The 14,653-nt window shown below is 37.7% G+C and overlaps 2 protein-coding genes across 3 annotated transcripts; both read left to right on the plus strand.

The window, feature by feature from the left end:
* The first annotated feature begins 3,739 nt into the window (after positions 1 to 3,739).
* LOC112759145 (uncharacterized) lies at positions 3,740 to 14,228 on the plus strand. 2 transcript variants are annotated; one of them, XM_025807968.3, is made up of 11 exons: positions 3,740 to 4,378; positions 4,718 to 4,809; positions 4,901 to 4,980; positions 7,289 to 7,390; positions 11,184 to 11,851; positions 11,986 to 12,224; positions 12,311 to 12,514; positions 12,603 to 12,695; positions 12,785 to 12,889; positions 13,006 to 13,407; positions 14,019 to 14,228. In XM_025807968.3, the coding sequence occupies exons 4-10, from the start codon at positions 7,362 to 7,364 to the stop codon at positions 13,393 to 13,395; spliced, it is 1,728 nt and encodes a 575-aa protein (XP_025663753.1). In that variant the 5' UTR covers positions 3,740 to 4,378; positions 4,718 to 4,809; positions 4,901 to 4,980; positions 7,289 to 7,361; the 3' UTR covers positions 13,396 to 13,407; positions 14,019 to 14,228. The 2 variants fall into 2 exon arrangements, with proteins under 2 accessions (XP_025663753.1, XP_025663754.1); XM_025807969.3 differs by having other exon boundaries at positions 3,792 to 4,378; positions 4,721 to 4,809.
* On the plus strand, positions 9,952 to 10,950 carry LOC140179788 (uncharacterized). The gene is made up of 2 exons (XM_072219556.1): positions 9,952 to 10,082; positions 10,161 to 10,950. The coding sequence occupies exons 1-2, from the start codon at positions 10,078 to 10,080 to the stop codon at positions 10,948 to 10,950; spliced, it is 795 nt and encodes a 264-aa protein (XP_072075657.1). The 5' UTR covers positions 9,952 to 10,077.
* Positions 14,229 to 14,653: the final 425 nt, after the last annotated feature.

The following is a 14,653-nucleotide window of genomic DNA, read 5'->3' on the forward strand; positions in this document are numbered from 1 at the left end:
CGCAGCTCCAGCAAGAAGACAACACCGTGGCAGCCACACATAACTTCTATGACCGCCCCAACCAAGGGTACAATCAAGGTGGCAATTACAACCACGGGTGGCAAGACAATTCTAACCAGAATTGGAGGGACAACAACAATAACAGAGGAGGCAGAGATAATCAGAGAAATCAGAGGTGGAATAACAACAACAACAGGCAGCAGAATCAGAATCAGCCTTACAGAGCACCTCACCTAAGGCAATCCCAAGGGCCTCAGAATACCCAACAGCAGACCTCTCAATTTACCCATCCTTCTGCATCTTCTAATGATGACTTACTACAATCTATTGATCGGAGACAGCAGACCATGGAAAACAACATTAATGCCACTCTGAATGGTCTGAACGCAACTTTGCAAGCTCTTGTCTCCCAGATAGGATCAATGAATAACTCCAATAACCAACCTTTGAGCTCCAGTGGTATTCCCTCTCAACTATTACCCAATCTCAAGGGTGGTATTAATGCCATCACCCTGAGGTCCAGAACCACATTGCAGGAGAGGAATCAAGAGGAGCCAAACCCACCAGAATACGCCTCAGCTGAAGAGGTAGTGGAAATAGAAGATGTTGAAGAAGAAGAAGACATTTAGGATGTGGTTGAAGAAGAAGAAGTGCAACCACATGAGGAAGCACTAAAAGGCGCAGACACTGCAGAAAATGCCACTCCCATTCCATTTCCACAACTTGCAAGGAAGCCCAAGAAGAAGCTGGAACCTGATCTAAAAATGGTAGAGATATTCAAAAAAGTTGAGGTAACTGTTCCCCTTTTTGATGTTATTCAACAGGTACCTAAATATGCAAAGTTTCTAAAAGATTTATGTATACATAAAGACAAAATTAATGAATTAGAAACTATTACTTTAGGAAGTTCCATATCTGCTTTAATGGGAGGTTTACCTGAAAAGTGTAGTGATCCAGGTCCTTGTATAGTTAATTGTACTATTGGTGGTGTGATAATTTATGATTGCATGTGTGGTTTAGGAGCATGTGTGAGTATAATGCCTTTGTTTATATATGATGTTTTGAGGTTCCCTCCCTTAAAAAGGTCGGTAGCTCGTTTTGTGTTAGCAGATAAAAGCATTATTACAGTGGTTGGAGTTGCTGAAGATGTACTAGTAGGCATTAAGGGACTCACGTTCCCCACTGATTTTTATATCCTGGAAATGTCCTAAAATGACTCAGATAAGCCATAATCAATCCTACTCGGAAGGCCATTCTTGAAGACCTCAAAGTTTAAATTAGATGCTTTTTCAGGAACATACTCTTTTGAAATAGATGGCCGAGTAGTAATCTTCAATCTGAATGGAGTTATGAAGCATCCTCCAGAGGATCACTCTATCCTCAAGTGTGACATTATAGATAAAACCGTGGCTGAAGTCCATCAGGAGGAATTTGAAGAGAAGCACACAGGACAAGGTCCAAGTGTGGGGACATTCTCAGAGGACAATGACAGTGCCTTACCATTGTTACCAGCTCCAGACAACCCATAGCCTGAACATTATCAGAAGTTAGAATTAAAACCCCTTCCTCCACACCTGAAATATGCTTACCCTGAAGACGGGCAGAAGTTTCCGGTTATCATTGCAAGGGAACTCACTTCTCAACAGGAAGAGCAGCTACTTGGTGTGCTGAGGAGGCACAAGAAGGCAATTGGGTGGAGTTTGGCAGACATAGTAGGCATCAACCCTCAAGTCTGTGAGCATAGAATATTTTTAGAAGAGGGAGCAAGACCTGTCTGTCAACTCCAGAGAAGACTGAACCCCACTATCCTAGAGGTTGTCAAAAAGGAAGTGACCAGACTACTAGAGGCAGATATCATCTATCCCATCTCAGATAGTGAATGGGTAAGCCCAGTACAAGTGGTGCCAAAGAAGTCTGGAGTCACTGTAGTGAAGAATGAGCATGGAGAGCTCCAGACAACCAGAGTTCAGAACGCCTGGAGGGTCTGCATTGATTACAGACGCCTCAACCAAGCAACCCGTAAGGATCACTACCCTCTTCCATTCATTGATCAAATGCTGGATTGCCTGTCAGGTAAATCGCATTATTGCTTTTTAGATGGTTACACAAGTTATTTCCAGATTCACATAGCTCCTGAGGATCAGGAAAAGACCACTTTTACATGTCTTTTTGGGACTTATGCTTACAAGAGAATGCCCTTTGACTTGTGCAATGCACCAGCTACTTTTCAGGGTGCATGATGAGTCTTTTCTCTGATCTTATTGAGGACTGTATGGAGGTTTTTATGGATGATTTTAGTGTTTATGGCAATTCCTTTAGCCTTTGCTTAGATGGATTATCTAGAGTGTTAGATAGATGTGTCAGTACAAACTTGGTATTAAATTTTGAAAAATGCTACTTTATGGTTAAACAAGGGATTGTACTAGGACATGTTGTATCTAATACTGGTATTTCTGTAGATCCAGCAAAGGTGGATGCTATTTCTAGTTTACCTTACCCCTCTTCTGTGGGGGAGGTCCGTTCTTTCCTTGGCCATGCAAGTTTTTACAGGAGGTTCATTAAGGACTTCAGTAAGGTAGCACTTCCCTTATCCAGGCTACTATAAAAAGATATTGAGTTCGAGTTCAGTGAAAATAGCAAACAAGCGTTTGATAAGCTGAAGACCGCACTGACTCAAGCTCCAATTGTAAGAGGACCAGACTGGAGCCAACCATTTGAAATAATGTGTGATGCTTCCAACCATGCAGTAGGAGCAGCACTGGCTCAGCGTGAAGGTAAGGATCCTTTTGTTATTGCTTACGCGTCTAAAACTTTAGATGCCGCTCAGTCGAATTACACTACTACTGAGAAAGAGCTTCTTGCTATTGTTTTCGCTCTGGATAAATTCTGAGCCTATTTACTTGGTACGAAGGTAGTAGTGTATTCAGACCACGCAGCTCTAAAGTATTTCACTACAACATTTTGGGTCTATGGCCACGGTTTTTTTGGTCACGGTAAAAAACCGTGACCATAGAGGGTCTATGGTCACGGTTTTTTACCGTGACCAAAAAAAAAGCTATGGTCACGGTTTTTACAGAAATGGTGACCATAGGGTACCTATGGTCACGGTTTTCTAAAAAAGGGTGGCCTAAAAGGGTCTATGGTCACGGTTTTGAGGGGTGACCTAAAGGGGTCTATGGTCACGGTTTTTTACAGTGACCAAAAAGGGTCTATGGTCACGGTTTTCACAAAAAGGGTGACCATAGCGTACCTATGGTCACGGTTTTGGAGGTGACCTAAAGTAGTCTATGGTCACGGTTTTGTGGGGTGGCCTAAAAGGGTCTATGGTCACGGTTTTAGGGGTGACCTAAAAGCGTCTATGGCCACGGTTTTTTACGGTGACCAAAAAGGGTCTATGGTCACGGTTTTTCAAGAAAGGGTGACTTAAAGGGGTCTATGGTCACGATTTTGGGAGGTGGCCTAAAGTGGTCTATGGTCACGATTTTGTTGGGTGGCCTAAAAGGGTCTATGGTCACGGTTTTAGAAGTGACCTAAAGGGGTCTATGGTCACGGTTTTTTACAGTGACCAAAAAGGGTCTATGGTCACGGTTTTTCGAAAGGGTGACCTAAAAGTGTCTATGGTCACGGTTTTAGAAAGTGGCCTAAAGATATCTATGGTCACGGTTTTTGGAGGTGACCATAGATACTCTTCCCTCCATAAACGCCGTCGTTTTAGCCCCCCCCCCCCCCCCCCCCCCCCAAAATCCCAAAATTCCCCTCCCTCCCAACCAAATCCCCATTCCCTCCTAATTAGTAACTTAGAAAAAAAAAACCCTATCATCACTTCGTGACAGCCCCCCCACCCTATTCTCACCATTTTCCTTCAAGCCAGCCCCCACCTTCGCCGAGCTCCTCCCAACCCTCTCCATCATACGTCGTTACCCTTCCTCCCAGCCCCTACCATTGTCGTTCACCTTCCTCCCAACCCCTATTTCGTCACAGCCCCCATGATCGAAGAAGGTAGAAACCCTAGCGTCACTGAGCTCCTCTAGCGCGTCTCACCGCGAGCTTCTTGTCACCGCGAGGAAGAAGAGTAGGTGTCGCGCTCCTCCGCTATCCAGCCACCATGGAACTTCGAAGAGAGAGAGAGAAAGTGCACGAAGATGAGAGAGAGAGAGGGGTCAATAGCTGAGCTCGTGTCCGTCCGTCACCGCCTCCAGTGCCGTCACCGCCACCGTTGAAGCTCTGCTACGGCTGCTGCTGCCGTCTGAGCCACCGCCAGGGGAAGCCCCTGCCGCCGTTACGACGGGTGGAGTCCGCCGTTGAGCTGTGCCCCGTTCAGTTTCACCGCGAGCTTCCTGTCACAAGAGCAAGTCTGATTCACAGCAAAATCCTCTAGGTAACATTCAATCTTCTACTTTAGGTTGAAGTATCTTCTAAGTAACGATTGGACAAAATAAAATAGGTTTTTATCTGAAAGGGAATGAAGTGTAAGTTTATAATTTAAAAGGAAAAAAAAGAAGAAGTAGTGTTTCCATTATTCTAATTTTGCAAAACTCTGCCATGTCCCTTTTGCTCAAAGTTCCCTGTAATGTGTATTGCATTATATTCTGTTATACTTTACAGTTATGCCATGCCTACATCTTGAGATAGTATCAAATGTTACTTTACAAAATTTACAGAGAATTTTTACCTTTAAAGATTGCTTTGTTTTCTGATTTATTCTTTCACTTTATAGTAGGGATAACTTAATATTCTTGCAAAACTGGTTTGTAAAGTTCCCACACTACAGAAACAGAAGTTTGTTCATAGTAGGAGAAAGCTATGCTGGTAAATTTTCCTCCCATTTGTTCTTTATGTAAATTAGTTCCTGCATAATTGATTATATTTATATTAAAACATGTTTGCAATTTATCTTCAGGACACTATGTTCCTCAACTTGCTGAGCTTATGCTAGAATTCAACAAAAAAGAGAAGTTGTTCAATTTAAAAGGCATTGCTGTGAGTTTCTAAAAGCACAAACTTCCAATTATTCTTCTTTCCTTTGATTCCAGCTTTTTCTGTTTAATTGTTTCCCCCTTCTAATGTTCTTGTACCAAAAAACTTAATTTTAGTTAACTCAAAATTTGGTTTAAACTCCATGTTAGTGTTAGTTGATTAGGTTGTTGTTTGATTAGGTTAGCTTAGTTGAATTAGGTGGTTAGGTAGTCAATTGATTTCGTAGTGAATTTAGGTTTGAACTCTTTCTATCTGAAAGGTTTTTGGAGATTGATGGGTATATATAATGGAAAAAAGGGTAGCTGAAAGAAGCAGCAAAAAGCAATGAAATTAAAGAAAAGAAAGGTTTTTGGAGCTCAGGTTTCTATGGTTTGGTGTTGGGTGCAATTATGTGTGTTTCCTATACACTCGGTGGAAGATATCATTGGGATATCTCTTTGTTTTTATTGTGAAATGGGCACAAAAATATGCAAACATCAAAACAAAAACTCATAACTTTTTTATTATTATTATTATTATTATTATTATTATTATTATTATTATAAAATGGATTATTATTCTTTTTACTCTCTGTTACTGCTTAGTGCTTAACATGAAAACAACATAACATATGCAGTTTTTGTTTCCCTTTTGAATTTTTCTGACAAGGAAGGGTGTTTAAATATGATATATGTTAGATTGTGTTTGTTTATTTGTTTGTTTGCCTTGGCTGGTGTTAAAGGAAAGGCTTTGTTTTGTTGCCTTTGATATATGACTACTTTATTTGACTAAGATTCTGGCTTCTCATTCTTCCCATTTTGATTTGGTTTGTGTGAGTAATATTAATTTACAGCATGGACAACATGCGTACATTGAGTTTGGACATTCAAAAGTTAAAAAGTATTCACCTTTAGATTCTAACTCACATGCAATACATACATATATTTGTTTTAAATAGCTAATTAATATGACTTTATTAGAATATATTTTAATGGATGAAATTTGTTTATAGCTAACTAAAATTCTGTTTCACACCTGTCCTTCTAACCAACATTGATGATGGGCTAGATCCCAGCAATAACCCTTCCAAATATGCAATTATGGATTATCAAAAATACTAACCATTTTGACTATGGTCAGAGTATATTAGAGAGCATAATAGAGTATATTAGAGAGCATAATAGAAACTACTATTGCATCTGGATTATAAAAGTTGACACTATTTGTTTCTGGCCCCAGATATTAGTTGGGTAAGATGAGAATTCTCCACACAAAATAAAATATTTTAAATTAACCTGGTCTTTTTTATTTGTTTATTTTGTTGTGTGTGAGATTTGTCGTCTAGTTATTTGAAAGTAATGCGACATTATCCAACAACAAAAAAAACTAATCAATTAAGTATTGTTATCAGCTATTGGCTCAAAGTACTTGGGACTTGGGAACTTGGTTTCATGTAATCTAAGGTTGTATTCCCTTATACAGACACGTGATTCTAAGAGAGAGATATAAAAAAATAAAATTATATTTAACAGATAATATATGAATAAAAATAATATATTTAAAAATATTAAATTAATATATTATATATTTTTTGATAAAAAATAATAAAAAATAAAAAATAAAAAATATATATTTTATTATTTTTTATCAAATTTTTATTATAAAAAATATAATAATAATATGGATTTGATTTGTCAACTTATGGATTTAATAATATATATTTTAAGAGCAGCTAAGTGTTTAGGTCACAGGAACCTAATATAAGGGCATATTTTTTTTTAAGTATGGATTTGATTTGTCAACTTATGGAGGCGCCGAGTGTGTTCTAGAGCTTGCATTAAATTAAAACTTTCTCTTTAGGTGTGGTTTATTGCGCGCATAATAAAAAGATTATACTCCAACTCCAACTAATAACAGGGCGTGTATAATATATAAGTGTAAATATCCCTCCACTGCATGTATGTGTGTATGTATAATACAAAATTATGAGTTTTATTTTGCTTGGTCTGTGTGAGCATGTATTGAGATGTACTTCCTTCAATTATTCATTATTACTTCCCTTTACAAATTTACATTTCCATTTGCTGATTTGGTAAATATATTAGAGGACTGATTTTTTGTAGTTTGTGTGTGTATTCCATGCTCTGTCTTTTCATTACCTGATCAGCGATCTGTTCATAGCATGCTCTTTCCAATGGGAAAAAATAAAATTAAAAAATATAGTTTTCCTTTTTTCAAATAAAATTTAGAGGCAGGGAAGGGAGGTTTAATAACTTAATTCTTCATATAGATTTATCTTCTCCTGAATTTTTTTGTTTTGTTTTGTATATAGGATGTTGTTTTTGGACTGGTAAAGACAAAAGGAGTTGAGTAGTTGTTGTGGCACCAGTGTATAACAACTTCAAATGGCATCTCAAAATGAAGGAACTAAGCAGTAAGTTTATATCATACTTGATATATATTATAATTTGATCTTCTAGTTATTTAGGTAGTGTGTATATGGTAGCTAGATTGTCACTATAATTGACCTATTAGACCATGTTTAGTAAGTTCAGATATTTGCATTATTAGGTTTAATCATGTTTTGTCAAAAGATTGGATGGATTCACCAAGATTTGAGAACGAGTACATAGTTGGTGTAAATAGTTTTTTAGAGTTTGCCTTCGTAAAGGGAAAACCAGTTGCAAAAGAAATTCAATGTCCGTGTGCAAAGTGTAGAAACACTTATTGGCGTGAACGAGACGCCGTATATGAGCATCTTATTTGCTATGGGTTTGTCGAAGGTTATAAACGATGGACAAATCATGGAGAATCAGTAATCCCAACAGTAATAGATACTGACATGGATGATCGAGGCGGCCTTGATGATATGAACGGGTTGCTGCGTGACGCATTCGAAAATATGGCAAATCTTGAGGAGGGGAACAATGGGTTGAATGAAGATGCGAAGAGATTTTATAAGCTAGTAGACGAAGCAGGTCTGGAATTATATCCGAATTGTACAACTGGATTTTCGAGATTATCGTTCATCATTCGTCTTTACCACTTGAAGTGTCTACATGGGTGGAGTAACACATCTTTTACCTCCCTCTTGGAGTTATTGAAAGAAGCCATACCTGATTTGAACATTCCCACTTCTTTTAATAAAGCTAAGAATATGGTTAAAGAGTTGGGTCTTGACTATGAAAAGATTGATGCATGTCCTAATGACTGCATGCTGTACCGGAATGAGTACATAAATGACTCAGTTTGCCGTATCTGTGGAGAGTCTCGATATAATCAGACTCCTACTACGGATGGCAATGAAGAGGACTTTGCGCTTCCGAATAAAGTTCATAAGGTTGCTGCGAAAACCTTAAGATACTTTCCTTTAATACCAAGGCTTAAAAGGCTTTTTATGTGCCCAAACACAGCAGAGGCGTTGAGGTGGCATGATGAGCAGCGTTTGAAAGACGGTTGCATAAGGCACCCTGCTGATGGCCAAGCATGGAAGAACTTGGACAGTCGGTACCCGAACTTTTCAAAAGAACTGCGTAACTTGAGGCTTGGTTTGGCAAGTGACGGTTTTAATCCTTTTTGAACTATGAATGTGTCACATAGCATATGGCCAGTTGTCTTAATGATGTACAACTTTCCCCCTTGGATGTCCATGAAGTCAGAATATTGCATGCTCTCTTTAATCATTCCTGGACCTTGTTCACCAGGAAATAATATTGATATTTTTTTGCAACCATTGATCGAAGAGCTGAAGGAGCTATGGGTGTCAGGGATAGATACTTATGATTCTTTTAAGAATGAAACTTTTCAAATGCATGATGCACTTCTTTGGACAATCAATGATTTTCCAGCGTATGCGATGTTGTCAGGTTGGAGTACGAAAGGAAAGTTAGCTTGCCCTTGTTGTAATCATGATACTTCTTTTTGTTACTTGAAACATAGCCAAAAGATAGTTTACATGGACCATAGGAGATTTTTGCCAGTTGATCATGCATGGAGGTCTAACAAGAGATCTTTTAATGGAAAAATAGAATTCAGGGGTCCACCACGAATGTTAACGGGTGAAGAGGTTCTAGATATGCTAAAGTCAGTAGATAATGCCTCTGGGAAGACGCAAAACAAAAGTAAAGGCCAATGGAAAAAAAGATCAATCTTTTTTGAGTTACCATATTGGCAGCACTGTATGATCAGGCACAACCTTGATGTAATGCATATTGAAAAAAACATAGTTGACAGTATAATTGGTACCTTATTGGATATCCCTGGAAAGACAAAGGATCATGCAAAAGCTCGTTATGATCTTAAGGAGATGGGCATTCGAAAGAATCTTCACCCAATAAATACTAAGGATGGCAAAAGAACTAAACTTGCTAGAGCATGCTTCTCCATGACCAAAGGGGAGAGATCTATTTTTTGTGGTGTTTTGAAGAAAACAAAATTGCCTGATGGAAGTGCTTCAAACATTTCTCGTTGTGTACAACAAGAAGAGAGAAAGCTTTACGGTTACAAGACTCATGATGCTCACTTCATGTTGCATTACCTGTTGCAGATACCAATCAAGAGCATTCTTCTAGATCATGTTGCTATTCCTCTAGTGCGTTTGTGTTCCTTTTTTCGTCGGCTATGTCAAAAAGAAATCTCGTTAGAAGAGATTAATGGTTTGGAGTCGGAGATTGTAGAGACTTTGTGCCAGTTGGAGAGGATTTTTCCGCCGACCTTTTTTGATATAATGGTTCATTTGCCTATTCATTTAGCTAATGAACTAAGGTTAGGTGGTCCCGTCCAGTTTCGATGGATGTATCCGATTGAGAGATATATGTGCACACTAAAAGGGTATGTACATAACAGAAGTTGTCCAGAAGGATCAATTGCGGAGGGTTATTTGGCTGAAGAGTGTTTAACTTTTTGTTCAAGATATTTGCATGAGGGAGTGAAAACAAGATTCAACAGAGTATCTCGGAATAATGATGCAGGCACTTCAACCGAAGATCCTGATTCAAATTTGTTCGCAAACAAGGGAAGTCCATTGGGTGGAAAAAAGGGCAACTAATTATTTTGGACGAAAAGTCACTCCATCAAGCTAATGCATATGTAGTGAATAATTGCGATAACGTGGAGCCTTACATGAGGTAAATTTGCACTTCTCATTAGTTCTATTCCTTAGACTAATCTTGGTAATATAACATAATAATATACACTCCTTGTAGAGAACATTGTGAGCAACAAAAGCAAGACAAGCGGAAGCGGAAGTGGAACATCGTTAAAGATCAGAATGAAGACTTTATCGAGTGGTTTACGAGACGTGCCATGAAGGATGATGTTCCCGGTTGGTTACGACAGCTGTCTAAGGGTCTAAATAAAGTTGCAAAATCATTTTCTGCTTATGTTGTCAACGGGTACAGATTTCATACTAAGCGACGAGAAGTGATGCGAAAAACGCAAAATAGTGGTGTCACTGTGGTGGCTGAAACTACAAGCTTTGCGAGTGTTAAGGACAAAAAACCAATAAAGGCCAATATAAGATATTATGGTAGAATCATGGATATTATCGAGTTAGACTATTATAGCCAATTTAAAGTTATGTTATTTAAGTGTGAGTGGTTTATGGCTGAGGAAGATAATTATGGTTTGACATACGTTCATTTCAACAAAAGATGTTACCAAGACGAACCATTTGTGTTGGCAAGCCAAGCACACCAGTGCTTTTATGTGAAAGATCCATATATTCCCCAAAAGCATTATGTGATGAAAACGGTTCCCAGAGATTTGTTTAATGTTGGTGTCCAATTACAGTTTGACCCTAACATAAGAGGGCCACATGAATCGGCGAATAGTCCGATACCCTTAAGTGATATTGGTGAGGTAGACTTGGTTAGACAGGGTATGCGACCTACTATTGTTGATGTGACACCGAACAAGATCAAACCTAAAGACAAAGAAATAGTATCTGATGATTTAGACAGTGATGCTGAATTTGAGGTAGTGCACAAATTGTAACGTTGATGCTTTATTTTTTAACTTATTTTCTAATGCATTATCATGTTTATTTTCTAATGCATTACCATGTTTGTTTATTTTATTTTCTAATGCATTACCGTGTTTGTTTACTTTATTTTCTAATGCATTACCATGTTTGTTTACTTTATTTTCTAATGCGTTACAATGTTTCTTCTTTCTTTTAATTTTGGCAATGTTAGTATTGATGCTTTGTTTGACTTTTTTTTATACAGGATGAACAATGAAGGAAATTCCAAAAGAAAAAGGTTAAGAACCCTATCACAAATAGAGTCACAAAGAAGTCCCTTGAAGATAAGGAGTCTGGTAAAAAGTTTAGGAAAAATTCAATTCACAAGTGCTTATTCCTTGCTAAAACAATTTCAAATAAAAAGGGAACATGTTTTAGCTGCATGTGGGGCTAATAGTAGTAAACATGAGACAAGGAAAAAGGGCAAGATGCCGGAAAAGGTGCTGAGAAGAGGTGACGATGAAGGTCAAAGCAAAATGGTAACCAAGAAGATAACAAACATCGGAGACGGTGAGGATCAAATCAAGATGCCAACAAAGAATTCCAACGAAGAAAATCATCTAGTCAAGATGAAAGCCATTGAACATGAGGATCAAGGTGGGAAGAAGCCATCTAGGAAGAAGGTGCCAATGAAGAAATCAAAGGTGGAGGGTGATAAAGTCAAGAAGCTGACCAATAAGATGCTGCTGAAGGAATCGAATGAACAAGATGCCAACGAAGAAGAACATAAGATTGAGTCTCTTATCCCTGCTATGACTTTAGACGAATTTTTTGAAAAATATGGGATATCATTAGATGAAAATGATGAAGAATATGAATATGATTGTGATGAGCTCAATCCAACCGTTAGTGATAGTAGTGACACTCAACTCGGTAATGCCTTTATCCCTTTCTTTAATAGCAAATAGTGAAATGCACTAACCTGACTATTGTATTTAATAGATTACTCTTTTATTCATTAGATTCGTAATCTTGTTAACATTTTCTAGTAACGACATTGGAAATAGGTACCAAAAAGAAAAAAGTTCGTGGTCCCACCCAACTCAAGCATATTCATGCTTTGGAGACACAAATAGAGTTAACATGGTACAATGGCAAACCCATAGGCCCAACAAAGACACAGGTTCAATTGTTTAGTCGATTCTTGGGAACACTTGCAAGAAACTCTAATTTGGTCACATTGTTATATACTAATTGGCAAGCTGTGTCCATTGAGACTAAAACTTCAATGTTGGATTATGCAAAGGTGAGTCGATCATTCTCCTTTTTAAATTGTTTACAAATAGGCTTAGCATGTATGGTAAAATAACATTATTCGTTGTTTGTTTGTAGTCTAAATATAACATTCCTAGTGATGCTGAGCCTTGGGTGATAGATACCATTGGAGAGGCATGGAAGCAATTTAATAAACGCATAAAGAAATATCACTATACACCGTACAACTCATTTAGAGAGATGATGAAAAATCGTCCAATGACTGTACCTGAACTGCATTTTCGAAAATTAGTTCAATTTTGGAGGCTTGATATCATCAAAGTAAGTGATTTTCACAACTCTCTTGGCTTTAATGATGGTATCATGTATTTAACTAACTCTATCTAATTTTATATTGCAACAAATGTAGGTTATTTCTGACAAAAATCGTGAAAATAGATCCAAGCAAAAATGGAATCATCGAATGGGTCCAGTTAGTTTTGAATTAGTGCGCGCTGAATTGGTATTTTTTTGTACTTTTTATTTTAAGTATTTTTTTATCTTTCATGTTATGTGTGTTTGCTTAGTCACATGTTGGTGGTTTCTTGGTAGCGAGCAAAGAAGGAGGACAATGAAGATCCATCACAATCTGAGATGTTTGTTGTAACTCGTACGAGCAAAAAAGGAGAGACTGATTCGGGAACACAAGAGACAATTGTTAGTTTTCTGGTCTCTTAGAAAAGTACACAAAACAAGAAATGTGTTGGCTATTTTTATTTATTCTAAAGCTGTCGGGTGTATGCATTTATTTTGATCCTATTTGTGTGTAATAGGAACATCTTCAAAATTTGAAAGAAGCAGGATACAATGATGATGAAGCAGTTCAAACAGTTTTCGGGAAGGAGAGACATGGAAGAGTTCGTTTTTATGGTCGATCAGTCACAAAATCCTCTCTTAAAAAGGAGAAGGAAATCCGACAAATGCAGCAACAACATAATGAAGTGGTTTCAACTATGGAGAAAAATCAAAATAACTTAACTTCCAAGTTGGATGGTTTAACAAACTTGATTAAAACGTTGTTGCAACAAGTCAATCCTGGTATGAGTGCAGAACAAGTGCAAGTAATGATAGAAGCTGCCCAACAATCTCCGCCTGACGCGAGTAGTGCACCAAATGATGCGCGGCGAAGCATTCCTCCTTCACTTGGATCGAACCATGTATAAAAGGATATGAAAGTAAGTACTGTTCGAAACTTCTAGTTAAATTAATAGTATGCTTTTGGTTGCTGTTTGATTAGGTTAGCTTAGTTGAATTAGGTGGTTAGGTAGTCAACTGATTTTGTAGTGGATTTAGGTTTGAACTCTGATGTTTATTCTTTCTGAAATTGGTTTTCCTGTGCTCGTAATGACTTGCCATGTTCTAATTTAGCTTCATGCTGCTGCTTCATTGATCTGCCCTATGCTAAATTAGTTTCTTTGGTGCTGTTGATTAGGTTTAAACTGTTATTGATCCTATGTTGCTGTTTCATTGTTTTACTTTTGTGCTAAACTGGTTTATATGATGCTGCTGCATAGTATTATTGCTACCTTATTTTTGTGTTGGCTGCTGCTGGAATGAACAGATTCTGAATTATTTGTGCAGTAGTGATAACTTTGATGAATTTCTGAGTCTAAGCTATCACTACTGCTGCATTCTTGCAATAGCTGCTATTTGAAGTGAATGATGGTTGTGAATAATTCTTGAGTGTTGCTATGGATGAATGTTTCCCTTCTTTTGCTGCATATGTATTGCATCATCAAAAGCATTTTTGCAAGATATCTAACATGTTTATTTCTTTTACGTGCAGGAAGACATGATGTGATGAAGAAAATATGTTCCATACAAATATCACATGAGATGGGTCTTACTACCTTAGTTATGTAAATGTAATATTTTGATGTGTTATGTACTTTTTGAGGAATTACATGTAATTGGAAAAATTCCACTCTATTTTGATTTGTGTTGTTTAGACTAAAAATTAAACATATGTATCTTATAATGAAACTTTTGTGATTTAGATTTCTTGAATTTCTTATTTTTAGATTTATTTTGTTATTATTATCATTTTGAGATATGTGATTATAATTTAAAAAAATTGAATCTCATAAACAACAACAGGCTATAGTCACCGTTTTAAAAAACCGTGACCATAGAGGCTATAGCCATCGTGAAAAACTGTGACCATAGATAGGGCTACGGTCACGGTTTTAAGGAGGGTGACCATAGAGTCTATGGCCACGGTAAAAAACTGTGACCATAGATAGGGCTATGGTCACGGTTTTAAGGAGGGGTGACCATAGAGGCTTTGGCCACGGTGAAAAACCGTGACCATAGATAGGCTATGGTCACGGTTTTTCATAGGGTGACCATAGAGTCTATGGCCGCGGTGAAAAACCGTGACCATAGATAGGGCTATGGTCACGGTTTTAGGTGGGGTGACCA

This window comes from Arachis hypogaea, chromosome 16, assembly GCF_003086295.3.
Source record: "Arachis hypogaea cultivar Tifrunner chromosome 16, arahy.Tifrunner.gnm2.J5K5, whole genome shotgun sequence".
In the NCBI taxonomy this organism is placed as follows: domain Eukaryota; kingdom Viridiplantae; phylum Streptophyta; class Magnoliopsida; order Fabales; family Fabaceae; genus Arachis; species Arachis hypogaea.